Source organism: Tursiops truncatus, chromosome 8 (assembly GCF_011762595.2).
Source record: "Tursiops truncatus isolate mTurTru1 chromosome 8, mTurTru1.mat.Y, whole genome shotgun sequence".
NCBI classification, from domain to species: domain Eukaryota; kingdom Metazoa; phylum Chordata; class Mammalia; order Artiodactyla; family Delphinidae; genus Tursiops; species Tursiops truncatus.
This window is the reverse complement of record NC_047041.1, coordinates 4987250-5015017: the sequence shown is the minus strand read 5'-3', so window position 1 is coordinate 5015017 and position 27768 is coordinate 4987250. Positions and strand designations below refer to the sequence as shown.

General features: G+C 44.7%; 1 protein-coding gene and 1 long non-coding RNA gene across 2 annotated transcripts in view; one reads left to right on the top strand and one right to left on the bottom strand.

The window, feature by feature from the left end:
- BARX2 (BARX homeobox 2) overlaps positions 1 to 5905 on the top strand; it is a 69516-nt gene extending 63611 nt beyond the window's left edge. The window contains exon 4 of the mRNA XM_019942065.3: positions 4930 to 5905. Coding sequence (XP_019797624.1) covers positions 4930 to 5196 — 267 coding nt within the window. The 3' untranslated portion in view covers positions 5197 to 5905. The remainder of the gene's footprint in view (positions 1 to 4929) is intronic.
- On the bottom strand, positions 2299 to 4932 carry LOC109551002 (uncharacterized). The gene is made up of 3 exons (XR_002177709.3): positions 4642 to 4932; positions 3208 to 3384; positions 2299 to 2799 (listed from the first exon to the last, which is right to left on the bottom strand). It is a non-coding gene; the product is annotated as an uncharacterized lncRNA (long non-coding RNA).
- Positions 5906 to 27768: the final 21863 nt, after the last annotated feature.

Below are 27768 nucleotides of genomic sequence, written 5' to 3'. Positions count from 1 at the left end.
AAGCCCCCAAGCTTCTCAGTTGTGGGTTTTAACCCCACCTGCTAGACTTTTCAAAGAACTTCCTTCCACCTCCCACCAACAGCTAAGAATTAGAAGCCAGTTCTCTTTGTTTAGAGGATATACAGGGCACATCTGCTCTTGTAGCTGTGTGTCCCCCTAATGCAGTGATTCTCAGCTCTAGTGGGCGGGGTCAGAGTAACCTGGGTGGCAGGTACAAATGCAGAACTCGAGGCCCCTCCAGGATTCTGCTTCCCTGTCCTGTTCCCAGGACAGGGGGTGTTAACCAGCACCCAGGTTCCTCTGATACACATGGTATAGTGACTGGTTTCCCTAATACTGCTCTTCTGCCTAGCTGATGAGCTCTTCCATATTTGGTTTTTAAATGAACTTATATTAGTATAAACATCTCTTTAAAAAAAGAATAAACATCTCTGCATTTTGAGGAACTCTATTTCATAATGGTTTACCACCCCTCTTTTTCTGAAAAAGCACAGTTAAATCCAAAGTAGTTGGGTTTCACTTCCAGTTTCGTAAACCCCAAGGGTCAAGGTCAAAGCCCAGAGAAAAGAGGAGGGTTGGGATGAGGGTGGGAAGAAGCCTTGCTCCGATTCTTTAGAGACCATGTGCACCGCGGCCTCTGACCCAGGCCTTTGCACATCCTCGCTGGATGCCACTGGCCCCCTCTCCTCTCAGGAGCTCAGGCCTGCCTGCATGACGTTCCAATTCGCTAAGGCATCTGCTCACAAGCCATGTTTCCTGGTGTCTCAAGGGATGGAATATGAATTTTTTTTCACAATTACCAAATAACTAAGGTCCCCCTACCACCTAGTTTTCAGAAAAAAAAAAAAAAAGTTAGTGTTTTTTGATAATAGGTAATAGATTTTGAGTTTTCTCAATTTTGTTTCTGTCCAATATTTTTTTTCTGAAAACTTTAGTTCTTGCTATTGCCTGCTAAGAAAGAGAAGACTAAATAAATAAATTGCAAATGAATATTAATGGAAATGGGAAGAAAGCCACCAAGGTAGCATTTGTTATATCCCTAGAAAAAAATTCCTGGGCAAATTTCATCATTTCCTCTGGGGGACTTGCCCCCGAGGTGGAAGGATTTTCAGATGGAGGCGGCCTGGCCCATGAATGCTCTCCCAGTGACGCGGCAACGCCAGACACATGTACAAACACACATACATTGCATGCATCAACAGATACGTATCCAGTGTCTCTTGTGAACCACGCCTCGTCCTAGGCACTATAGGAAGTCATGGAACAAAATAGAGCCCTGTCTTCGGGAATTTATGATCCAGTTGAAGAAGCAAGGTCCAGGAAGCAGCAAAGGAGCACATTGTAATTAAGTGCTGGTTGTTTATTTATAGATTTAGAACCCCATAAGAGTCCAGAGGAGAGGTATTGGGCCAGGTTGCAGGGAGAAGGTGAAATTGAAGGATAAATAAGATTCAATTAAATATACTGTTGCTCCCCAACTTCTAGACTGCTAAGACACCCATGAAACCTTTTGGGGAATTGATCTCTAAGGGAACCAGATTTGGGAGCTGGCAACACTGGGCCGTGTTCCCAGGCGTGCCCCTCCCTGGCTGGTTTTGGGCAAGTCCCTTCACTGCTTTCTGTGCAAGTTCCACCACCCACCTCCTTCCCTGTCCATCATTATCATCGAAATCAGTGTCTCCTGAGTGGCAGAGGCATTGTTTAAGTTGGTTAGCAACGACCTTTTCATGCGTCAGACGGTGAACGAACTGACAGCCTGCCATCTGTGCCAGCATCGCCCGGTGCCCGTGGGGGACACGTGTGCCTCTGCCTCTGACGTCACCTGTTTTCCACCAGCCACTGCGCTGCTGGCGCAGCCGTGGGCGGGGTGTCGATGGTTATCAATGTCGTATGAAACAAAATGGAAGTAACTTCGCACATTTAACTTCAGAGAGCATTCCACAGGCCAACCGGATTCAGGCCCCTTTGGGAAACAAGACTCCATTTCATTTCATCTCGTGAGCACTTACTTTCACCAGGCAATGGAGATGCGACCATAAGACACCAACCCATCCATTAAAAAATAAAATTCAGGGCTTCCCTGGTGGCGCAGTGGTTGAGAGTCCGCCTGCCGATGCAGGGGACACGGGTTCGTGCCCCGGTCCGGGAGGATCCCACATGCCGCGGAGCGGCTGGGCCCGTGAACCATGGCCGCTGAGCCTGCGCGTCCGGAGCCTGTGCCCCGCAACGGGAGAGGCCACAGCAGTGAGAGGCCCGAGTACCGCAAAAAAATAAAAAAATTAAAAAAATAAAATAAAATGCAGTACAACGTCACACCCACTAGGATGGCTAGAATCAAAAAGACATAATAACAAGTGTTGGTGAGGATGAGCAGAACTGGAACCCTCATATTCTGCTGATTGGAATGGAACAGGGGGCAGCTGCTTTGGAAAACAGCCTGGAAATCCCTCCAAAGGTTAAACACGGAGTTACCATTTGACCCAGCAATTCCACTTCTGGTCATATACCCAAAAGAAGTGAAAGCAGGCACGGAAACAGGTATCCGTACACCCGCGTTCACAGCAGCGTTACTCACAGTATTCAGAAGGCAGAAGCAATCCAAGTGGCCGTCAGCTGATGAATGGATAAGCAGATTGTGGTATATCCATACCATGGATATTATTTGGCCAAAAAAAGGGATGAAGTACTGACACATGCCACAACATGGATGAACCTTGGAAACGTAAGTCAAAGAAGCCAGTCACACAGGACGACACGTTGTGTGTTTCCCTTCATGTGAAATGCCCAGGACAGGCAAATCTGGAAAAACAGAAAGCAGAGTCATGGTTGCCTAGGGTTGGGGGGCAGGGGAGAAGTGGGGAGAGGCTGCTAACGGGTACGGGCTTTCTTTCTGGGGGCGATGAAAATGTTCTAAAATCGGATTCTGATGAGAGCTGCACAATTCTGTGACTATACAAAAAATCACTAAGTTGTGCACTATAAATGAATGAAATGTGTGGTATGTGAATTCTATCTCAATAAAGCTTTTTCTAAAAAAAGAATTTATGGTTTATCAAGTTACTACATTCATTCTTACAATTCAGCACCCGGAGGTCTGCTGCTCTTAGAGCAAAGAGATACAGTCAGTAAATATTTAACAACTGCATAGAAAGTTAGGTGCAAGTTAGATGCTTGGAGCACAAAGCAAGGGACAGATGCAGGAGTTACCTTCAAAGAGCTTCTGTTCAAATGAGGAAGCTGAGATCACAAAAGGCGTGGAAGTAGCGAAAGTACATCCCGCTTCTGATTATCTGCTAATCCAGGTCCTCCTGAAGCCCTTCTCACGAGCTGCCCAGGTCAACAGCTGCACCAGCCAGAGTGCAGAGCCAGTGGAAGAAGGAGTGCCTGTTATAACCCAAAGTAATAAAAATATTTTAAAAATTATCCCTGCCTACCTCATGGGACTGTCATGTAAGTCACGAATTGGGATAATAAATGTGCAAGTCATTTGCAATCAGTGAAGGCCATTGGGTTATCATTATTTTGCTTACTTTATATCTTTCTTCAATTCTGTGGAAAGGCCTGTTGAGAAAGGTTAGTTCATTCGATGACAGCCGTTGAACGCCTGCTGCGTGCAGGGACTGGGTGGGAGGGACAGGCAAGTAAACATGCAGTGACAGGCGTATCTGAAAAGTGCTCTGATAGGATGCTCACAGGGCATTTAACTTGGACTTGGGAGGTCCGGTCAGGCTCCCAGGAGAGGCACTGTCTCAGTGGAGTCACCCAGGCAAGGAGGGTGGGAGGCAGATTCCGGAACACTCAGGAACACTTCTGGCCCTTACCCTACATTACCTGTTGGTTCCCCTCACCATCGCCCTGTGCAGGAAAGTATGCTTATCCCCATTTTACAGATTAGGAGACTGAGGCTCAGAGTCTTTCAAGGACTGTCCCAGAGAGAAAGTGGATAAGGAGCACAGTTAGAATTTAATCTAGTTATTCCACTTTCAAAGCTAGAACACTCTCTTCTGTGCACTACTGCCTCTTTGAACACTACAAAACCATGTTTCATGACGTCTTTTTTTTCTGATTTCAGAAATACTTATACATGAGCATTGCTGAAAAATTAGAAAGTACAGAAAAAAAAACAATGAAAATATTTTAAATTATCCATGATCCTGAGACTACAAACAGGGTGGTGTGCAGTTGTCTAGCAATCAAATTAAATTATGCTGGTTTAGAACCCGTTTTTCACAAAAATATATTAATAATATTTCCCATGTTGTTATACATTCTCCGATATAATGGCTGTAATGGTTTTCGAGTGTTCTGTCTTTGCCATGTACTATGATTATGTATTCAACCATAGGGTGGAAACCTTAGAGTATTTTTGCTATTAGAACAGATTTTTGCGATTATAACCAATTTTATGATGAACATTTTTGCACATCAGTCATTGTCCCAGTCTTTGATGACTTCCTTAGGCTAAATTGTTAGAAATGGAATTTCTGGGTCAAAGGGTATGAACGTTTTCAGACTTTTGATTTGCAGTCTCAGATTGTCTTTTGAAAAAGCTGTACCAATTACACTTTTACACTAGCATATGCGTGTTAATTTTCCTGTTTGCTACAAGTATTGTCTTTTCCTTATAACTTGTCAACTTACCACATTCATATTTTAATTTTCATTTCCTTCCCCGTCGTTGAAGTTGGATTTTTTCCTGTGCTTATGATCATCGTATTTAATACCAATAGAAGTGATATTGACTAAAAGTGCATTGAGTCTTTCATGGATGCAGCTGTCTTTGTAGACTGCAGGTGACCCGTGGAGAATACTTTTTGCCATAACTTGCGACTTCACTGCTGGGAAGGAATGGTTTAGAGGCCTTGGGAGTGGGAAAGTGGAGGGAAGGAGTTATTTCTCAGGTCTGATGACTGTTTTTCTCCCACGTAGGTTCTTAAAGGTGGACAGGAAGCGCCCACAAAACCCAAAGGTCGTCCCAAGAAGAACTCCATCCCCACATCAGAAGAGATTGAAGCTGAAGAGAAGTTGAACAGCCAGGCCCAGAGCAAGGAGCTCTGGGAGCCCTCCCAGGGCCAGGAGGGGCTCTGTGACACGCAGAAACCAAAAGTGCACGGTGTCCCCGCAGAGGTGGCTGAGCCCCTAGACCAGCCCCAGGAGTTGCCAGTAGCTTCTTCGGAACCCCCACCATCAAGCTAAAATAAAACTCTTGCGAGGAGCGGGAAGGGGGAGACTGGGAAGAAGGGAAAGAGAGAATGCAGGGAGACCAGGGAGAGGAAAGCTTCCGACAGCCGGTAACTTGGGGGGAGAAGACCACCGCCGGCTCCCTCCCTCCTGCCCACAGGTCTCACCTCGAGACTTTGAGGAAGACTTGCTGCCTTTGGCCTGCTCTTCCTGAAAGGCTGCTTTAACCACGGATGCCCTTGACTAAGGGACACAGTGCCTTGGAACTGCCGACCCCAGCTGGGGTGATGCCGTGGGGCTGTCCGGGTCCAAGCCCCCCGGTGTGGTAGAGGATGCTCCAGCCAGCCTCTGGACAGCCAGCCGTCAAAGCAGAGCGGGATGCAGGAGTGGGCAGCATGCCCAGGTTCCTTGCTGACTCAGCACTTATTTCTGTAGTTTTAAAAGAGAATTTAATGTTTTTGGTTGTTTTTTTTTTTTTTTTTGGCAGGGCGGGGTTGGTGAGGGTGGGCAAGTAAGAGTTGGGGGAAGGGAGTTCTGAGTTAATAGAATAAAGTTTGTTTGAAGACACGTGTGCCTTTGTATCCATTGTAAGGTGGTCAGGTGACCCAAGAACTGATAAACCTTGTTTTTCTGGCTTCATTAAGTTTCCATCCCTGAAGCTGCAATGCAGATATGTTAAGATAACTTTTATTTTTTAATTAAAAAGAAATCTTTCAAAAAAGGATTGGGTGTATTCTTTCTTCTGGGGAGTGTATTTAGCCCTTCTTTTTTTCTTAATCTATTTCTTAATTGAAGTATAGTTGATTTACAGTGTTGTGTTAATTTCTGCTGTATACAGCAAAGCAACTCAGTTATACATATATATACATTCTTTTTCATATTCTTTTCCATTATGGTTTATCACAGGATATTGAATCAGATGAATGGATAAAGAAGATGTGGTACCTATACACAATGGAGTACTACTTAGCCCTTCTTGAATATGTCCTATGGAAAGAGAGACGGAGAGATGGCCTGGCTCCCTGGGCTTTAATTTCCCCAGAAGGAACATGTAAGATTAGGCCAGGCCCACTGGTGTCCAAGTGCAGAGCAAATGGAAACAGCACGAGAGAAACGGGAGCAGGGCCTCTGCCCCCCTCACCTCCCACCGTCTCCTGCCCAGGGGGCTCTGCTGTAGCCACTTTACATGATGAGCGTCCAGCTTTCAAAAAGTGTTTTACTTTTTCAAAGAGACAATAAATTCATAGGTTTCAAAAGTCAAGCTATATGAAAAGAAGTCTTGCTTCCCTCCCACCCTCTCCACCCAATGCCCCCACCTGCTACAGGGAACCGTTTTTACTGGTTCTTGTGTATTTTTCTATAGTAAGTAGCCATTTGAACGATGGGCTCTACAACTTTTAACAAAAGAAAAACTGAGAACTACTTGGCTAGATGTGCTCTGTGGTTTTAAACTTAAAATCACGTCCTAGGGCTTCCCTGGTGGCACAGTGGTTGAGAATCTGCCTGCCAATGCAGGGGACACGGGTTCAAGCCCTGGTCTGGGAAGATCCCACATGCCGCGGAGCAACTGGGCCCATGAGCCACAACTACTGAGCCTGCGCATGTGGAGCCTGTGCTCCGCAACAGGAGAGGCCGCAACAGTGAGAGGACCGTGCACCGCGATGAAGAGTGGCCCCTGCTCGCCGCAATCAGAGAAAGCCCTCGCACAGAAACAAAGACCCAACGCAGTCAAATAAATAAATAAAACGAATTTATATATATAAAAAAAAAATCACGTCCTACTTTTAATAAGACCAGGAAAGAGGTGGGTTCCAGGCTTCCGAAAGAGAAAACTCTGACTCTGCTTCTTGCCTGACTATCCTGCAAATGGGCCTGAGGCCTGATCTCACAGGGGCTGTGTCACCGTTCCCCTGACATGTTCACGTGTGATGTCCTACAGGGCACAGGGCCCCTTTTATGGACCCCCAATTATTAATTACTCAGTAATTCCCGATTGTGGGCTGGGGAAATATAAACTGACTTTAATAATTGCCTCAACTAGGAAGTAAAGCCTGTCACTAGTTCTGTAAAACAAATCATATACTTCTTTCTAAAAAGTTAAACGGGAATATCTGCTTGTTTTTAATAATCTGGCTTCCTGCTTCCCTCCATTTACATGGACAGTGACTTCAATTGCTTTTCTTTTTGACATGTTTTTATATCTTTTATTAGTGCTAAAAATTTCAGGTACTGTGGTGACTATTCAGGGTGGCTTTTGTTTAAAATTTAAATATCAAAAACTCATAAGCCTGAGAGCTTATAACATACAACTCCTTTGGACAGGAATGGATTCAAGCCGCCTAGTGACTACCATTTCGACTTTGCTTAAGGCCGCACCTTCCTTCCCCTGGCTATTGAGATCAACAAAGAGAAAGCAGTCTCTTTCTTACTCTGTGAATACACCAACGAGGTAAGGGTCTGGCGTCTGAGAACCAGTCTGTGTAGCCCGCCCCAGCTGCCGGCAGGGCTTCTTGCTCCGTGCCTGCGGGAAGCTCCCTCACCTGCGGCCCACCCCACACACGGCTTTGTGATCTGCCCACCAGGTGGTGTCACCGTGGCCAAAGCAAGCAGGTGAGTCTGTGCCAGCTTATTCTCCCTCCTGAGGAACTGTTCCGTCCTGCCCTCCCACCCCAGAAAGGCCATCATTTGGACACTGTTTTCTTAGGCTGGTTTTTGCTCTCTGGGTCTGGACTCTCACAGTCCTTCTCTCAGGTGTCTGACGGTGACTGCCATTGCACAGGTACAGATGTACGTACACACACTCGGTCTTCCCCAGCCTAGTTCTGGGCCCTGTTTCTGACTTCCAGCCCTGAGTTCCTGGCCTGTCATCTTTGGTATTGTTTCTTGGCCCTAAGGGTTCAAGGGATGAGTGGGGAGCTGAAGAGCCTGGATTATCTTTCCTCCTGTTTTGGAAGCCCCGAGCCCAAGGTCACCTCCACTGACAAGCCCTGGGCTTATCCTCCAGCCACAGCTCGGCAGAGCGCAGCCCCGTGGATCAAAGATGGGTCTGAGCGAGGCCCTTCCGGCGCAGGTGGGCACTGATTTGGGGCCACGCCCTGGTCCTTCTCCACACCCATCCTTCCCTTTTCCCTCCAGTTCCCGAGCCCTGTGACCGGCACCCGGAAACCAGCTCCACAGGTCCCTACGGGGGACCATTTCCTCTCTTCTTCACCTTCTTTCTCAGAGGCCTCTGGACATCTGTTCCCCTACAGTCATCTACCTTTGAGGACCGTGCTGAACAAAAGCATTCTCTCCCTTCTCCGGCATCCAGGATGGTGACCCCTGAGGGTTCAGGGTCTTATTTTAGAGTCCGGTCACCTGCTGCCTTTTGTTTTCCAGAGGAAGGGAGAGGGCCGAGGCAAACTGACCACCGAGGGAAGCTGACCACGCGGCATCCCGGCCTCCCTGTGAGGACGCGACAGGCTCTTTACACGCGCTTTTAGCTGGTGTTGCCCCTAAGGCTGCAAAATGGGCCGCTGCTTCCAGTTTTACAGGAAGCCCCATTCATCAGAGCGAGGTTCAGCGTCTAACCCTGGGTCGTGTAGCTGGTCGGGGGCCATGCTGAAAACCAAGCCAGGGGGCCTGAGTCCCTGCAGAGGGTTTTCACGGTTAGCGTGCCCTCTCTCCCCCACTGGAAACCGCCTGCGCCTTTTCAGGGGCTGGAAAAACTTCCACGGCAACAGGCTCCCTGCACTTAGCTTCGTGCTAAAGCAGGGGTTTGGAGGAGGCCTCCCTGCCTCTGCTCCACCGCCTGGGTTCCTGGGGCAGGTCCCAGCCTCCCAGAGTGCCCAGGGGTGCTTGCCGAGCACTGCGCTCCTGTTCTGGGTCACGGCGCCCCCGACTGGCCTACACGCCCCTTCTCCACAGTCTACAAAGGTCTGCTGAGACAACACTCACCCAGCTTGACTCAGACGATCGCCCCCAGTGGGTCTCACGCTTCTGGCCCTCAAACTGGACCAGAAAGATCTATCAGAAACCAACCTTAACTGGGCTGGTTTCAGGTTTGTCTCAGAGACTGGTCGGTTCTAGAACCGTCTTAGAGAGGGGGCCTGGAGACCTCAGTGACCTCCCCTCAGAGTTGTTTATAGATTCCCCTGCCCTTCTCACCACCCTTCAACATCGTTCCACGCAGCCTTGCCCCATGCCCGGGCCGCGCCTGGGCTGGAGCTGGACTGCAGGGCACGAAGCTCTTTCCTCAAGAAGCTGTGCTCTGTCAGCCTGGTCGCGTGTTGTTGTCTCAGCAGAAAATGAGCTGGGACTTCGCAGGACCGGGTTAAAGACTGTCCCCGTGGCTTCCCCAGCAGCCCTGGTCAGCCTCTAGGCATTTGCCGGATCCACTGGTAATTTTCTGTAGGTGCTGCCGAAACCTTACCCCCATCCTATTTGAAGAGCAGGAAGTATTGGGGTTAGAAAGCTGAACTGTGCTTTGCACACACACACACAGAACACCTGCTTCTCAGGATTTCTATGCACTGAGTTACCTGTTTGCCTAGAGCACCGGGGGCTGCTGCTGTGTATACACAAACGTCCCCTGCGATTCTCTCCTCTCCACCACCCTCACCGAGTGCTGCACCTTCCAGGCTTCTCCAGAGGCTTCTCCCTCCTCTTCTGATCCTTCAGCCCTGCTCTGTGAGGCTGCGCCCCAGCTGCTCTGTGCCCAGGAGACAATGCCCTCTCCCTGCCCGCCCTGCTTCTGCTCCCTTACCCTCCTCAGCATGAGTTTGAAGCCACCTCTTCTGTCCCTTCAATAACCTCACCTCTATCCCAGTCTAAGCTGTTCCTTCCTCTCTCGCTGCTTCCTCTAACTGCATCGTTTGTCATCATCACTGTGGTCCTGCCATACTTCCAAAGAGCACACGGATTTGTTTTGTTTCCCTGTTAGAACGTAAATTCCTCGAGGCTGTTTTTCAGAGTTTCTTTTTCTGCACTGAGACTCCCAAGGCACCTGGAGGATCTAGATGCTCCTGGTGTCCTGCTGACACCGTTCCTGGCCCAGAGCTTCTGAGTTCTCAGCAGGAGGGAAGGTCCAGCTCTTGGCCATGAAGCAGCTCTCCCGGGCACTGACCCCTGTTCGGGCCTCGCTCGCTGGCTGCAGGGCTGGGGGGTGCCAGCATTTTTCAGAGACAAGAGAGAAGGCAGAGCAACACACCTCTGTCGTCTGCAGAAACAGTCCCGTCTGCCAAGGGAAGCAGTGTCAGGCCACTTCCCCAGGGACAGAGGGTGGAGGGGGTGACGGGGAGCCCCAACTTGGTGGCCCGCAAGGCCAAGGGTCAGTTCACCCCCATCTTGTTAACTCTTTGGGGGAGAAGGTGTTGATGGGGCTCTGAAGAAGATGCCCTCGGAAGATTCCCCTTCAAGGAGATCGCAGACGGGGTTGCAGCCAGCAGCCTGGGAAAAAGACGCATACAGAAGCGTTTGTCTAAAAGAGAATTAACATCCTATTTAGGGCATTCCATGGTGGTTCAGTGGTTAGGACTCTGCTCTTTCACTGCTGAGGGTGCAGGTTCAATCCCTGGTCGGGGAATGAAGATCTCACAAGCCATGGCAAATAAAAATAAAGCCATGCGGCCAAAAGTAAATAAATGTTTTATGCAACATATTTTACTTTTTAAAATTATTTTTTATACAGCAGGTTCTTATTAGTTATCTATTTTATACATATTAGTGTATACATGTCAATTCCATTCTCCCAATTCATCCCACCACCACCCCTGCTTTCCACCCTTTGTGTCCAAACTTTTGCTCTCTACATCTGTGTGTCTGTTTCTGCCTTGCAAACTGGTTCATCTGTACCATTTTTCTAGATTCCACATATATGCATTAATATATGATATTTTTCTCTTTCTGACTTATTTCACTCTGTATGAGTCTCTAGGTCCATCCACATCTCTACAAATGACCCCATTTCGTTCCTTTTTATGGCTGAGTAATATTCCATTGTATATATGTACCACATCTTCTTTATCCATTCGTCTGTCGATGAGCATTTAGGTTGCTTCCATGACCTGGCTATTGTAAATAGTGCTGCAATGAACACTGGGGTGCATGTGTCTTTTTGAATTATGGTTTTCTCTGGGTATATGCCCAGTAGTGGGATTGCTGGGTCATATGGCAGTTCTATTTTTAATTTTTCAAGGAACATCCATACTGTTCTCCATAGTGGCTGTATCAATTTACATTCCCACCAACAGTGCAAGGGGGTTCCCTTTTCTCCACACCCTCTCCAGCATTTTTTAGATTTTCTGATAATGACCACTCTAACCGGTGTGAGGTGATAACTCATTGTAGTTTTGATTTGCATTTCTCTAATAATTAGTGATGTTGAGCATCTTTTCATGTGCCTCTTAGCCATCTGTATGTCTTCTTTGGAGAAATGTCTATTTAGGCCTTCTGCCCATTTTTGGATTGGGTTGTTTGTTTTTTATAATACTGAGCTACATGAGCTGTTTATATATTTTGGAGATTAATCCTTTGTCCGTTGATTCATTTGCAAATATTTTCCCTCACTCTGAGGGTTGTCTTTTCATCTTGTTTATAGTTTCCTTTGCTGTGCAAAAGCTTTTAAGTTTCATTAGGTCCCATTTGTTTATTTTTGTTTTTATTTCCATTAATCTAGGAGGTAGGTCAAAAAAGATCTTGCTGTGATTTATGTCAAAGACTGTTCTTCCTATGTTTTCCTCTAAGAGTTTTATAGTGTCTGGTCTTACCTTTAGGTCTTTAATCCATTTTGAGTTTATTTTTGTGTACGGTGTTAGGGGGTGCTCTAATTTCATTCTTTTACATGTAGCTGTCCAGTTTTCCCAGCACCACTTACTGAAGAGACTGTCTTTTCTCTATTGTATACCCTTGCCTCCTCTGTCATAGATTAGATGACCATAGGTGTGTGGGTTTATCTCTGGGCTTTCTATCCTGTTCCATTGATCTATATTTCTGTTTCTGTGCCAGTACCATATTGTCTTGATTACTGTAGCTTTGTAGTATAGTCTAAGTCAGGGAGCCTGATTCCTCCAGCTCTGTTTTTTTCCCCTCAAGATTGCTTTGGCTATTCGGGGTCTTTTGTGTCTCCATACAAACTTTAAGAAGATTTCTTCTAGTTCCGTAAAAAATGCCATTGGTAATTTGATAGGGACTTCATTGAATCTGTAGATTGCTTTGGGTAGTAGAGTCATTTTCAAAATATTAATTCTTCCAATCCAAGAACATGGTATATCTCTCCATCTGTTTGTGTCATTTTTGATTTCTTTCATCAGTGTCTTATAGTTTTCCAAGTACATGTCTTTTAGTTCCTTAGGTAGGTTTATTCCTAGGTATTTTATTCTTTTTGTTGCAATGGTGAATGGGATTGTTTCCTGGATTTCTCTTTCTGATCTTTCGTTGATAGTGTATAGGAATGCAAGAGATTTCTGTGCATTAATTTTGTACCCTGCAACTTTACCAAATTCATTGATTAGCTCTAGTAGTTTTCTGGTGGCATCTTTAGGATTCTCTATGTATAGTATCATGTCATCCAAAAACAGTGACAGTTCTACTTCTTCTTTTCCAATTTGTATTCCTTTTATTTCTTTTTCTTCTCTGATTTCCACGGCTAGGACTTCCAAAACTATGTTGAATAATAGTGGCAAGAGTAGACATCCTTGTCTTGTTCCAGATCTTAGAGGAAATGCTTTCAGTTTTTCACCATTTAGAATGATGTTTGCTGAGGGTTTGTCATATATGGCCTTTATTATGTTGAGGTAGGTTCCCTCCATGCCCACTTTCTGGAAGAGGTTTTACCAAAAAATGGGTGTTGAATTTTGTCAGAAGTTTTTTCTGCATCTATTGAGATGATCATATGGTTTTATTCTTCAATTTGTTAATATGGTGCATCACATTGATTGATTTGCGTATATTGAAGAATCCTTGCATCCCTGGGATAAATCCCACTTGATCCTGGTGTATGATCCTTTTAATGTGTTGTTGGATTCCGTTTGCTAGTATTTTGTTGAGGATTTTTGCATCTATATTCATCAGTGATATTGGTCTGTAATTTTCTTTTTTTGTAGTATCTTTGTCTGGTTTTGGTATCAGGGTGATGGTGGCCTCGTAGAATGAGTTTGGGAGTGTTCCTTCCTCTGCAATTTTTTGGAAGAGTTTGAGAAGGATGGGTGTTAGCTCTTCTCTAAATGTTTGACAGAACTCACCTGTGAAGCCATCTGGTCCTGGACTTTTGTTTGTTGGAAGATTTTTCATCACAGTTTCAATTTCATTACTTATGATTGGTCTGTTCATATTTTCTATTTCTTCCTGGTTCAATCTTGGAAGGTTATACCTTTCTAAGAATTTGTCCATTTCTTCCAGGTTGTCCACTTTATTGGCATAGAATTGCTTGTAGTAGTCTCTTATGATGCTTTGTATTTCTGTGGTGTCCATTGTAACTTCTCCTTTTTCATTTATAATTTTATTGATTTGAGTTCTCTCCCTCTTTTGCTTGATGAGTCTGGCTAAAGGTTTATCAATTTTGCTTATCTTCTCAAAGAACCAGCTTTAGTTTTATTGATCTTTGCTATTGCCTTCTTTGTTTCTATTTCATTTATTTCTGCTCTGACCTTTATGATTCCTTTCCTTCTGCTAACTTTGGGTTTTGTTCGTTTTTCTTTCTCTAGTTCCTTTAGGTGTAAGGTTAGATTGTTTATTTGAGATTTTTCTTGTTTCTTGAGGTAGGATTGTATTGCTATAAACTTCCCTCTTAGAACTGCTTTTGCTGCATCCTATAGGTTTTGGATCGTCATTTTTCTTGTCATTTGTCTTTAGGTAGTTTTTGATTTCCTCTTTGATTTCTTCAGCGATCTCTTGGTTATTTAGTAATGTATTGTTTAGCCTCCATTTGTTTGTGTTTTTACATTTTTTCCCTGTAATTTATTTCTAATCTCATAGTGCTGTGGTCAGAAACAATGCTTGATATGATTTCGATTTTCTTAAATTTACTGAGCTTGATTTGTGACCCAAGATGTGATCTATCCTGGAGAATGTGCCATGTGCACTTGAGAAGAAAGTGTAATCTGTTGTTTTTGAATGGAATCTCCAATAAATATCAATTAAATGTATCTGGTCTATTGTGTCATTTAAAGCTTGTATTTTCTTATTAATTTTTTTGTCTGGATGATCTGTCCATTGGTGTGAGGTGTAAAAGTCTCCCAGTATTAGGGGCTTCCCTGGTGGCGCAGTGGTTGAGAGTCCGCCTGCTGATGCAGGTTCGTGCCCCGGTCCGGGAGGATCCCACATGCCGCAGAGCGGGTGGGCCCGTGGGCCATGGCCGCTGAGCCTGCACGTCCGGAGCTTGTGCTCCGCAGTGGGAGAGGCCGCAACGGTGAGAGGCCCGTGTACCACAAAAAAAAAAAAAAAAAAGTCTCCCAGTATTATTGTGTTACTGTCGATTTCCTCTTTTATAGCTATGTATTGAGGTGCTCCTATGTTGGGTGCATATATATTTATAATTGTTATATCTTCTTCTTGGATTGATCCCTTGTTCATTATGTAGTGTCCTTCCTTGTCACTTGTAACATTCTTTATTTTAAAGTCTATTTTCCTTTTTTTTTTTTTTTGTGGTATGCGGGCCTCTCACTGCTGTGGCCTCTCCCGTTGCGGAGCACAGGCTCCAGACGCGCAGGCTCAGCAGCCATGGCTCACAGGCCCAGCCGCTCCGTGGCATGTGGGATCTTCCCAGACTGGGGCACAAACCTGTGTCCCCTGCTTCGGCAGGCAGACTCTCAACCACTGCGCCACCAGGGAAGCCCTTAAAGTCTATTTTATCTGATATGAGTATTGCTACTCCAGCTTTCTTCTGATTTCCGTTTGCATGGAATATCTTTTTCCATCCCCTCACTTTCAGTCTGTATGTGTCCCTAGGTCTGAAGTGGGTCTCTTGTAGACCGCATATATATGGGTCTTGTTTTTGTATCCATTCAGCGAGCCTATGTCTTTTTTTGGAGCATTTAATCCATTAACATTAAGGTAATTATCGATATGTATGTTCCTATTACCACTTTCTTAATTGTTTTGGGTTTGTTTTTGTAGGTCCTTTTCTTCTCTTGTGTTTCCCACTTAGAGATGTTCCTTTGCATTTGTTGTAGAGCTGGTTTGGTGGTGCTGAATTCTCTTAGCTCTTGCTTGTCTCCATCAAATCTGAATGAGATCCTTGCCTGGTAGAGTAATCTTGGTTGTACGTTCTTCCCTTTCATCACTTTAAATATGTCATGCCACCCCCTCCTGGCCTGTAGAGTTTCTGCTGAGAAATCAGCTGTTAACTTTACGGGATTTCCCTTGTATGTTATTTGTCATTTTTCTCTTGTTGCTTTTAATAATCTTTCTTTGCCTTTAATTTTTGTCAGTTTGATTACTATGTGTCTTGGCATGTTTCTCCTTGGGTTTATCCTGCCTGGGACTCTATTCACTTCCTGGACACGGATGGCTAATTCCTTTCCCATGTTAGGGAAGTTTTTGACTATAACCTCTTCAAATATTTTCTCAGGTCCTTTCTCTCTCTCTTGTCCTTCTGGGACCCCGATAATGCAAATGTTGGTGCGTTTAACGTTGTCCCAGAGGTCTCTTAGGCTGTCTTCATTTCTTTTCATTCTTTTTTCTTTATCTGTTCTGTGGCAGTGAATTCCACCATTCTGTCTTCCAGGTCACTTATCCATTCTTCTGCCTCAGTTATTCTGCTATTGATTCCTTCTAGAGTATTTTTCATTTTACTTATTATATTGTCCATCTCTGTTTGTTTGTTCTTTAATTCTTCTAGGTGCTTGTTCTTTAATTCTCCCAGGTCTTTGTTAAACATTTCTTGCATCTTCTCGATCTTTGCCTCCATTCTTTTTTGAGGTCCTGGATCATCTTCACTATCATTATTCTGAATTCTTTTTCTGGAAGGTTGCTGATCTCCACTTCATTTAGTTGTTTTTCTGGGGTTTTATCTTTTCCTTCATCTGGTACATAGTCCTCTGCCTTTTCATTTTGTTTATCTTTCTGTGAATGTAGTTTTTGTTCCACAGGCTGCAGGATTATAATTCTTCTTGCTTCTGCTGTCTGCCCTCTGGTGGATGAGGCTATCTAAGAGGCTTGTGCAAGCTTCCTGATGGGAGGGACTGGGGGTGGGTAGAGCTGGGTGTTGCTCTGGTGGGCAGAGCTCAGTAAAACTTTAATCCGCTTGTCTGCTGATGGCTGGGGCTGAGTTCCCTCCCTGTTGGTTGTTTGGCCTGAGGCAACCCAGCACTGGAGCCTGCAAGCTCTTTGGTGGGACTAATGGCTGACTCTGGGAGGGCTCATGCCAAAGAGTACTTTCCAGAACCTCTGCTGCCAGTGCCCTTGTCCCCACAGTGAGTCACCCCGTCCCTGCAGGAGACCCTCCCAACACTAGCAGGTAGGTCTGGTTCAGTCTCCTATGGGGTCACTGTTCCTTCCCCTGGGTCCCGATGAGCACACTACTTTGTGTGCCCTCCAATAATGGAGTCTCTGTTTCCCTCAGTCCTAGCAAAGTCCTGCAATCAAATCCCGCTAGGCTTCAAAGTCTGATTCTCTGGGAATTCCTCCTCCAATTGCCAGACCCCCAGGTTGGGAAGCCTGACATGGGGCTCAGAACCTTCACTCCAGTGGGTGGACTTCTGTGGTATAAGTGTTCTCCAGTTTGTGACTCAACTACCCAGTGGTTATGGGATTTGATTTTATTGTGATGGCGCCCCTCATCCCGTCTCACTGTGGCTTCTCCTTTGTCTTTGGATGTGGGGTATCTTTTTTGGTGAGTTCCAGTGTCTTCTTGTCGATAATTGTTCAGCAGTTAGTTGTAACATAAATATTTTATACACAGTAAAAAATAATGTGAAATAAACAAGTTAATTAAATCCTATTTAGACCAAAATCATATTTGTAGCTGGTGGTGGGTGGGTGAGAGGCGGCTTCACCTGGCGCACAAGGTGCTGTGCAGAGATGGCTGAAGGGGGCTGAGTTGGTCCTGGAGGATGGGGCAGGGCTGGGGCGGGTCAAGGGCAGAAGGTGACAGCTGCACCCGGGGCTCAGCTCCAAGCATGGCGCCTCCTTCTAAAGCCTCGGGTGGGCAGCAGCCTGACACACCCTTCCTACTAGTAGGCAGGGGCTGGGGGAGGCTGGGGGAGATGGCAGCCCTTTGAGAGAGGCTCCAGCAGCCAGGTGGGAAGCCAGGGGCATCCTCTGCCCTCAGAAAGCCGGCTGCCCGGGCTTCTAGGGCCACCACCAGCGTCAGCAGGTGCTTCCTCAGTGTCTCCCCTGTGCCTGCCCAGGGCAGGGGAGGCAGGAGGGGGCCAAGGAATATGTCTCTGCCCTCAAATAAGCGAACATCTTGCTGGAGACACTTATACTTCAGTGAGTTTCAGAGCGAAGGCAGGGGCTCCAGGTAGATTTCTGTGGTGTTTGCCCCTGCCCCTACCCTGTGAGCTGGCGTTCTTTCTGGGCAAGGAAGGTGACTCATGGAAGATGCATCCGCACGATGTCCTCCCCAGGCTGGGCCGCTAAGAGAGGGTTAAGCTGGCCCCTTGTGCACCTGGGAGGGTGATTAGCGCTGGGACAACAGGTGTTTGGTAAGTCACCTGAATTATGCCTCTAATCCCAGACTGTCACCCAAATCCTGGGTGGAGGGTGGTTTGGGGCGGCAGAAAGGTCCTGGTAACAACAGCTGTAATCCGGGTGCGGATCCTGAAAAGGATGGGGTTCGGCGCCAGCATGTTTCGGCCTCCCAGTCTCCTTCTGCACTTGCCTCTCCAGTGGGTGGTGGATGCGCGGCCCTCCCCACCTCCTCCCCCGTCCAGCCGCGTGTGCCCGTCCAGCCGTGTGTGCCCGTCCATCTGTGTGTGCCTGTCCAGCCGCGTGCACCATCCGTCCCTTGCTGCTCCGGGCCCGCGGTGGCCAGGAGGGTGCAGGGTGGACGCTGCCTGCTGCGAGGGCTGGTAAATCACTGTGACAGGCTCTTTTCATACCTGACCTCCTTTCCTTCCCAAACCCTCTTCCCTCTGTTTACTTTGGTTGCAGATTTATTAGACACACAGTTAAGTGCCCATTTAGCTCTGCAAACTGTCATCACCCCTGCTTTATGAATAAGATCATTCACTGACAGAACCCTTGAAACAGTTTTAACAAGAAGGTGGGGAGGGACTGGGGGAGGAGAGGACGAGGAAGTAGGGCCTCGGGTCATTGAACGACCCGAAACCCAAAGGCGGCCTCTCCTGCAGCTCAAGAATGCAGCCAGGGCCTGGGAGCTGCCTCACGTTCACCCTGTCCGTCAAGACGGGTGTCGTCTGGCCGGCAGGACTGCGGGGTCTGGCGTTCACCCCTTTGTCTCAGCTGAGTGCACCTGCCCCAAGTGGTTCCAAGAACCCCAAGGCCTGTCGGGCGAGTCCTTGCCCCTCGGGGATCCTCGGTCGACGTGCCGGTGCTGCCGGGGCTCCCCTCCTCCGGGCGGCATCCCTTCCCAAGCACCCAGCTCCCTGAACACACAGGTAGGTCTGCTGAGAGTAGCAGACCCTGGTCCGAGTCTCTCTATGCACTCTGACCAGACGCCGGGCCCCGCAGTGAGGACCACTTACATCATCACACCTAACACCTCAGCAGCCCGTGAAGCTGGCACTGTTAGCATCTCTGCTCAGAGACAGGGAAGCTGGGCCAACATGGTGAGGTCTCCCTAACACAGCTGTGGGTCCTTCTCCCCCCACCAAACTGGGCTTGCTGCTAAGAGGGCTGAGGTGACTGAACCTGATCTGAGGTGGGCAGACCCCCGTGTCCTCAGCCTCCCCTGCCGGTGCCCTTGCCCCGCCTCCCACAGCTGTCACTGGGGTAACCTGTCTCAGCATGCCCTCGCAGCATGGGGTGCAGAGAACAGAGCTCAGTCTGCCCCTCGAGTGTGAACGATCAAGCCCTCCATCCACCCACCTGTTCTGGGAAAGAGCCAGTCCTCCTCCCACCTCTTCTATTGTGTTTCCAGAAGCTTAGGAACAGTAGGGATTTGGGGGTCTGTTGTCATTAGCAGTGACCTTGGAAAGGGGTTCTAGCATTTGGAGGAAGCTCGGTGGGAGGGGTCACATCTGACGCACAGTGACAGCACCGGTCCTCGCTATGGAGTGGCAAGCAGAGAAGTGGGAGTGGTGCAGAGAAGCTGGGAGACCCTCGGTAGGAGCTGCCTGCGGTGCTGAGCTCCGGACGTGGGCGCTGCTCTTTCTTGGCAGTCTTGGGTGAACCCTGAGGTCTGGGCCAGCCTTGGAGCTCCGGTTCTGGACCCAGATCATCATGCTTTGGCCCTCAGAGGTCCCAGAGCTAGTCTTCCTTTTCCTGTTCCCCCCTATCCTCTTCCTTGGCTTCTCCTTCAGCCATTTATTCCTTTTTATTTGCAGTATGTGTTCAATGCAAATAAATTCCATTATTTGAGAAAGTCACTGTGAATCAAAGCATAGCTACAGAGATACAAGGACAATCAAAGCAGACGTTCAACATGCAAGGAGGAGTATTCGTGCACACACACGAACGCCTGAGATGCGCTGGAGCTGGTTGTTTTCTATTGCTTTCTAAGGATTGGCAAATATTTGCTTTCACTATCAAGGCTATGTGCCTGTCTGGACCTTGGAACACCAGTGTATCGTCATGGCAATCAAAGAATTCAGTGAGTGCGTATTTCTTTAAAAAGCTTCTTCACGGGCTTCCCTGGTGGCGCAGTGGTTGAGAGTCCGCCTGCCGATGCAGGGGACACGGGTTCGTGCCCCGGTCCGGGAGGATCCCACATGCCGCCGAGCGGCTGGGCTCGTGAGCCATGGCCGCTGAGCCTGCGCGGCCGGAGCCTGTGCTCCGCAACGGGAGAGGCCACGGCGGTGAGAGGCCCGCGTGCCGCAAAAAAAAAAAAAAAAAAAAGCTTCTTGACACAGAGGTAGCTGTACAAGACTTACTTTCCAGAATCAAGCCAGTTTTAGACCCAGTGTCAGGTTGTAACTGTTTAAAACACTGGTTGACACAGAGTTTGCTTCAAAGCTAGCTTTATTCATAAAGGTGAAAAAAAGTATTCACAAAAATAGCATAAGAGAATGTATATGCGCTCAATTCAGATGAGTTTCCAATGTTCAATTTACCGCATTTTTCACTTCTTTCAAGATTTACAAAAAATGCTCCATGTATCTTTTACATTTTTACATATTATTTTACATATGCTGAAACAAAAAGCACTAATTTAAAGTTATTTGGGGTTACATTCTCATAGCTGGCATATCCCTTAAGTCTTTTTGTATCTATAGGTTTCCCTTCCATCTCTTTTTTCAAACTTGCAATTTATTTGTAAATTGGATGCTTTGTTTCCATGAATGCTAAAGTGACTGACATCAGTATGAATTCATGATGTATTTTATCTTAAAAAAAAAAAAAAGTGTTTCCTAGCTCTGCCTTCGGAAAAGACCAAGAAACAGTGGCTAACCCAGTGGCAATGGAAACTCCAGGCACCTAGATGATGGTCTCTATATTTTATTTCCCACTGAAAGGAATCAGGACTCCTTGGAAACGGCTCATTCCAGGTGTGAGGCGGGAACTACATAAGTCTGTCTTGGAATGTCTGCTTGTTGCAGAAGGCAGTGGAACTATTAAACGCCACTAGGTCATGTGACGAGGATGTAAGGGACACAGGAGCTAACTTGAAGAGGCTTCCACTGACCGGAAGCGGGACAAGCAAGTGTTGGTAAGAATAAAAACTACAATGGGTTGAAGCACGTCAAATATGTATAAATCCACGTCTTCAGAATTTTAAAAATAAAACTAATTCATCACCTTTGGAGGGATGCCAGGAAGGCAACTCATGATTTTGAAAATTAGTAAATAAAGGAAAAACATCAAGCATTTACCCCTTATGAACTGAATCTTCAGGTAACTAGATAATTGATGAGGGGAGTTTTCTCTTTATGGAAGATAGTAAGTGAACAAGGAATGACTGATTTAGAACGTCACCATTCAAAATAAGCAAATCTCGGTGAAGATCACCAACGTATGCTAGTATCACAGAAAGAGACACAACCAGACACCACATATGTCCTGATAAAAGTACACACCACTACCTGTGAAGGAGCCTTGCAAAAAAGAAAAAAACGAAGAAACAAAAGCAAACAAACAAACCTGAACCTGATTAAGTTTCTACATCAAAATATCAATTTACAGAAAATAAAGGAAGAGAGAACATGTTAAATGATGCTCCAGTGATGGCAATCAGCAAAATCCAGACAACCTTCCCAATAGTACAACCTTCCCAGTAGTACAACCTTCCCAATAGTACATCCACATAGACTTTCTTAAGTTCCCACTCCAAGGCCCCCAGCGTCCAGCTCAACAATCACACCATGAACTTAGTTACCATCCAAAGCTTATCTACCTTGAACGTAACTAGTTCAAGCGTTTACTCTCTGCTCTCTGATCACTGATCACAATTCCTCCCATTCTTAATTCAACTACAGTAAGCCCCCTACATATGAACCTTCAAGTTGCGAACTTTCAAAGATGCGAACGTGTGTTCGTATGTCCAATCACGTAAGTTGGTTCACGTGTCTGGCGTACCTTGTCACGTGCGTGCATCTCTACAAGCGGTTGTGCTTTTGTGCACTTTACTGTGCAGTACTGTGTAGAGTACAGAAGTACAGTATCTTTATTTCAAGCTAGATCTGCAAGAGGACGACTTCATTGAACTCCTTGCTGTGTAACATGAGGGGCTTACTGATGAAGACCTGATGGGATTGGAGGCCCAGAGAAAGGACGAAGAGAGACAAGAGGAAGAAGAAGTAACTGAGGAGCTGAAGAGATTCACGATGCGGGAAATGGCATCTCTCCCCAGCCTCTCTTTTCTCCCTCCTGTGACCAAAGGGGTGTCCCTACCTGTATATAAAACTGCTTTGACCTGTGTTTTAGATGCCCCACCTCCAACTTTTAGAAAAATTTACCATATAGATCAGACCTTCTCATTCCCTCTTCTTTAAACTCTGCATCTATCACATAAGTATTATTTTAATAACTTTATTGAGGTATAATTGACATGCAATAAACATCACCTATTTAAACTATATAATTTGACAAGTGTTGACACATGTATATACATGTAAAACGATCACCACAATCAAGATAGTGAACACATCCAACCCCGCAAAAGGTCCCCTCACCCCCTTTCTAATCCTCTCCTCCAGTCCCTTCCCCCCCCCCAACTCTCTTCCCCAGGCAACCACAGTCTGTCTTCGATCACTGTAGATTAGTTTGTGTTTTCTAAAGATTTATATAGCTGGTATCATACAAGATGTACTGTATAGCTGATTCACTTTGTTATAAGCAGAAACTAACACATCACTGTAAAGCAATTATACTCCAATAAAGATGTTAAAAAAAAAAAAAAGATGTACTCTGCTTTTGCCTGTCTTCCACGCGGGTAATTGTTTTGAGGTCCATCCATGTTCGGCATAAATATTTTATTCTTTTTTATTGCTGAGAAGTATTCCAAACATAGGAGAAAATCTAGATAACCTTGGGTTTGACGATGACTTTTTAGATACACCACCAATGACATGATCCATGAAAGAAATAATTGATAAGCTGGACTTCATTAAGATTTAAAACTTCTGCTCTACAAAAGACACGGCCAAGAAAATGAGAATACAAGTCACAGGCTGTGAGAAAATATTTGCAAAACACATACCTGATAAGGAATTGCTATCCGACATATACAACAAACTCTTAAAACTCAGTAATAAGAAAACAAGCAACCTGATTAAAAATGGGCCACGTACTATAAAAGGAGCAGGTCATTTTCAAAGCTTGCCTCTAGAGACCTGAGCATCAGAGTAGACTGGGTGAAGCAAGAGCTTTAGAAACTCATAACCAGATACCCGGAAAGCAGAACTGCTTTACTCTGCCTAGATACCAGTTTACGAGGCCCTCCCAGAGCTTTGGGGTGTGTCTTTTTACCCGGTTTGTTCAAAACCAAAAGAAAAGGAATGAGAATATAAGGACTTTCAAAGGCACAGAAGTGAACACAGTTGCAGGACGAGAAATGCGGCACTTCCAATTCTAAATTCTACATTTTCTATGACTTCACTGGGATAGCCATTTCACTATTTTTCCTTCCTAGTGAATTCTTTTCAAATTATACCATGATACTTTCAAGCTTACGGCAGGAATTGAAATTGAGATTAAGTCGAAGAGAAAAGTTGAAAGGAAAAAATGTATTAAAATAGTAGATTCAAATCATTATGAAGCCAATGGGAGAGCAGCAGAAAGCCAGAAGGGTCCATATGCAGAGAACAGGAAGACAGGGAATCCCTTTGGCCTGGAGATGATCTGCACACCTTAGAAATGCAACTGCTTGGACAAAGCCTTCCTCTCCCATGACTGTTCTCGAGAAGCTCCAGGTCTATTCACTAAATAAGGCCCTCCAGGTTTCTCTGAACTTAAGGCACTGGTTCGTCTGTGTCTCTAGCTAGGCTGTAAGCTCTGCCTATCAGAAATCATGTCTGCCTTGCTCACTCTGTGTGTCCCAAACAGAAGCTCAATAGATACATGTTGAACGACTGAAGGAAGGAAGGAATGACTTCTTGCTGCCCTGCAACTTTTGGGATGCTCCTGGGTCACCAAGGGGCAAGTTAAAGCACATGTCACAGTCGGGTACCCACACCTATAGATTAAAATCTTTGGAGGGGGAAGCCTGGACATCGGTTTACAGACTGCAAGCTAAGAATGGCTTTATTTTTTCAAGGCGTTGAGAAGAAGAAAGAGGAAGGGGTGGGGGATCTTTGGCATACCTAGCTGTACAACCTGAACACTCTGGGCACTCTTTCTTCACCTGAAAAGTGGGATAATGATAGTAAATACTTCAGTGATTGTTATGAAGATTTGTAAAGTGCTTAGAAAAGTGCCTAATGCAAAGTAAGTCCTGGGAGTTTGGGAGTGACATGTACACACTGCTATATTTAAAATAGATAACCAACAAGGACCTCCTGTATAGCACAGGGAACTCTGCTCAATACTCTGTAATAACCTGATTGGGAAAAGAATTTACATGTATATGTAGAACTGAGTCACTTTGCTGTACACCTGACACTAACACAACACTGTTAATCAACTCTACTCCAATATAAAATAAATTTTTTTTTAAAAATAAAAGCAATAAATTTTTCTGGAAATATGCAATGTCCAAAATTATGACAAAAAATTCTGTAATAAACCATAATGGAAAAGACTGTGGAAAAGAATATATATGTATAACTGAGTCACTTTGCTGTACAGCAGAAATTAATACAACATTGTAAATCAACTATACTTCAATAAAATTCTTTTAAAAATTAAAAAGCACAACAAAAAACCCCAAAGTAAGTGCTGCATAAATGTTTGATATGTGGGACATGAACAACAGTGAGACCCTGTAATGATTAATTTTATGTGTCAACTTAGCTAAGCTACAGTGCCCAGCTGTTTGGTCAAAAACCAGTTTACATGCTGCTGTGAAGATAGTTAGATATGAATAACATTTACAATCATTGGAAAACTGTATGAAGTCTCCTCAAAAAAATAAAACTACCATAGGACCCAGCAATTCCACTTCTGGGTATTTATCTGAAGAAACCGAACCACTAATTCAGAAAAAGATATCTGCACCCCCATATTCATTGCAGTGTTATTTACGCTAACCAAGATATGGAAGCAACCTAAGTGTCCATTGATGGATGGATGAATAAAGAAAATGTGGTATACGTATTATATATACACAATGAAATATTATTCAGCCATAAAAAAGAATGAAATCTTGCCATCTGTGACAACATGGATGGACCTTGAGGGCACTGTGCTAAGTGAAATAAGTCAGACAGAAAAAGAAATATCATATGCCCTCACTTATATCCGGAATCTAAAAAAAAAAAAGAAAAACCCCACACATACACACACACACCCAAAAAACCAAAAAACTGAACTCAAGGATACAAAGAACAGATTGATGGTTGCCAGAGGTGGGAGGGTGGGAGTGGGCAAAATGGGTGAATGTGGCCAAAAGATACAAATGCCCAGTTATAAAATAAATAAGTCCTGGGGATGTAAGGTGCAGCATGGTGACTACAGTTAATAATACTGTATTGCATATTTCAAAGTCTCTAAAAGAGCAGATCAAAAAAGCTCTCACCACAACAAAAAAACACCTTGTGACTATATATGGCAATGGATGTTAATAAGACTTACTTGAGTGATCATTCTGCAATATACACAAATATCAAATCATTATGCTGTACACCTGAAGCAATGTTATATGTCAACTCTATCTGAATTTAAAAATAGGCAAACTAAAAAAAAAATTTACCATCAGCAGCAGACTTTGAGTAAAGCAGATTATCCTCCATAATATGGGTGGGCTTCACCCAATCAGTTGGCGGCCGTAAGTAAAAACACTGAGCCCCCCCAAAAGGAAGAAATTCTGCCTCGGGGCTTCCTTCAGACTCCACTGAAATCAACTCTTGCTGGAATTTCCAGCCCGAGTATGCCTCGAAGATTTAGGACTTGCCAGTCCACAGTTGCATGAGCCAGATCGTATCTCTATCTTTATTTCTATCATCTCTATCTATAGATTATCTATATCTCCCATTGGTTCTGTTTCTCTGGAGATTCTTGAGTAACACTGACCCCAAGTCCCGTGTACAGCTCCTAATTCATAGGCTGCAAGGGAAGAGCTTGCTTCCCTGCCCTGCATTGTCTCTTTTCTTTGTTTGCTTTGTCTCTGTCTTTCATGTTGGAGACTTGCCTCATCCATAATCCTTGCCTAACTATATACATGATGCACGAGGTAGTTGAGGGAAACTGCAGGCAGAGTTATCAACTGGTGGGCTTTATTTATTGTAGGGTTTGCAGGCATGGACCTGGCCTCTTCTGGGGGGAAACTACGTTTGTAAGCTGTTTGGAATGAAGGAATTTATCAAAGAAATAAATGTGCTAACATTTCCAAGAATTTAAGTATGTTAATTTCTAGATGAAGAAAGTCTACTGGGACTTCCTTGGTGGCGTAGTGGTTAAGAATCCACCTGCCAATGCAGGGGACACGGGTTCGATCGTTGGTCCAGGAAGATCTCACATGCCTCGGATCAACTAAGCCCATGTGCCACAACTACTGAGCCCATGTGCCACAACTACTGAGCCCATGTGCCACAACTACTAAAGCCCGTGCACCTAGAGCCCATGCTCTGCAACAAAGAGTAGCCCCGACTCACCGCAACTAGAGAAAGCCCGCGCACAGCAACTGAAGACCCAACGCAGCCAAAAATAAATAAATAAATTAAGGGAAAAAAAAAGTCTACCATGTGCTTAGCACATGAATGAAAAAAGACCCACATCAAAGCAACTGTCATGAAAGTTTGGAACACCAAGAATTGGGAAAAGATGATTGTGTATGTCTCCTGGAGCATGTTTGCCAGTATCTTAAGAACAGACACCTAGACCTTCTAGTGTCTGCTAGGCTGTACATCACCAACCAAATCACTCTCCTAGGTGTACCAAGTGACAGCAGTGAACGGGAGTGTTATCAGACTTAATGTTTTGCAATCTAATTGGTATGAAATAGTATTTAATTATCATTTTAATTTGCATTTTTCTATTTATTAGTGAGGCGGGGCATATTTTCACGTATTTATTGTTCAGATATATTTCTCTGTGAATTGTTTGTAAATATCCTTTGTTAATTCTTCTTTCTAATTTCAGTAGTTGTTTATATTATAGATATTAATCCTTTTAAAATTATAATGTGTTGCAAAAATAGTTTCCCATTTTGTAGCTTTTCTTTCCACTGTGTTTTTAATGTTTTCTATAGTTTCTCCTATAAGGTCTGAATGTTTCTTTTTAAACCATTAATACCTCTGGATTATGCCTTTTTTGTGCATCATGTAGGGCAGGGACACAGTTTTCCTCCCATATGGATAGGCATCATTCCTTAACTAGCCATTTTCCACTGGCTTACAATGACACCAAGGTTATATGTGTATATACTTAGATCTGTGTTTCTCTGTTCTCCCCATTTGTCTTTTGTCTATCCATGTTACAATACCATGCTCATTTAATTACTTTACTTTCTAGTGAGTTTATTTGGTAAGAGAAGATTAATTCTTCTCCACAGTCTCTTCACCTACACAATTGTTTTGGATATTTTTAAATATTAAATTTAGAATTAGATGACCAAATCATGTGAAAAAAACCCTACTGGTAATTTTATTTTTTGCACTGAATTTGTACATTAATTTGGAAGACATATAGTCTATTTAAAGTTGTTTTTACGTTCTTTGAAGTTAAGTTTCTTTTAATAATTTTTAAAATAACTGTCTCCACAAATGTCTTATGCATCATTGTTAGAATTATTCCTAGGTACGTTATAGTTTTTGTTGATGTTACAAATGTTATTTCTTTTCAAAATTATATTTTCCATTTGATAATTGTTGGCCTATAAGAACATTGATGATTTTTATATATTGATTTTATATACAACTTTGCTAAAATTCTTTCATTAGTACTAATATTGGG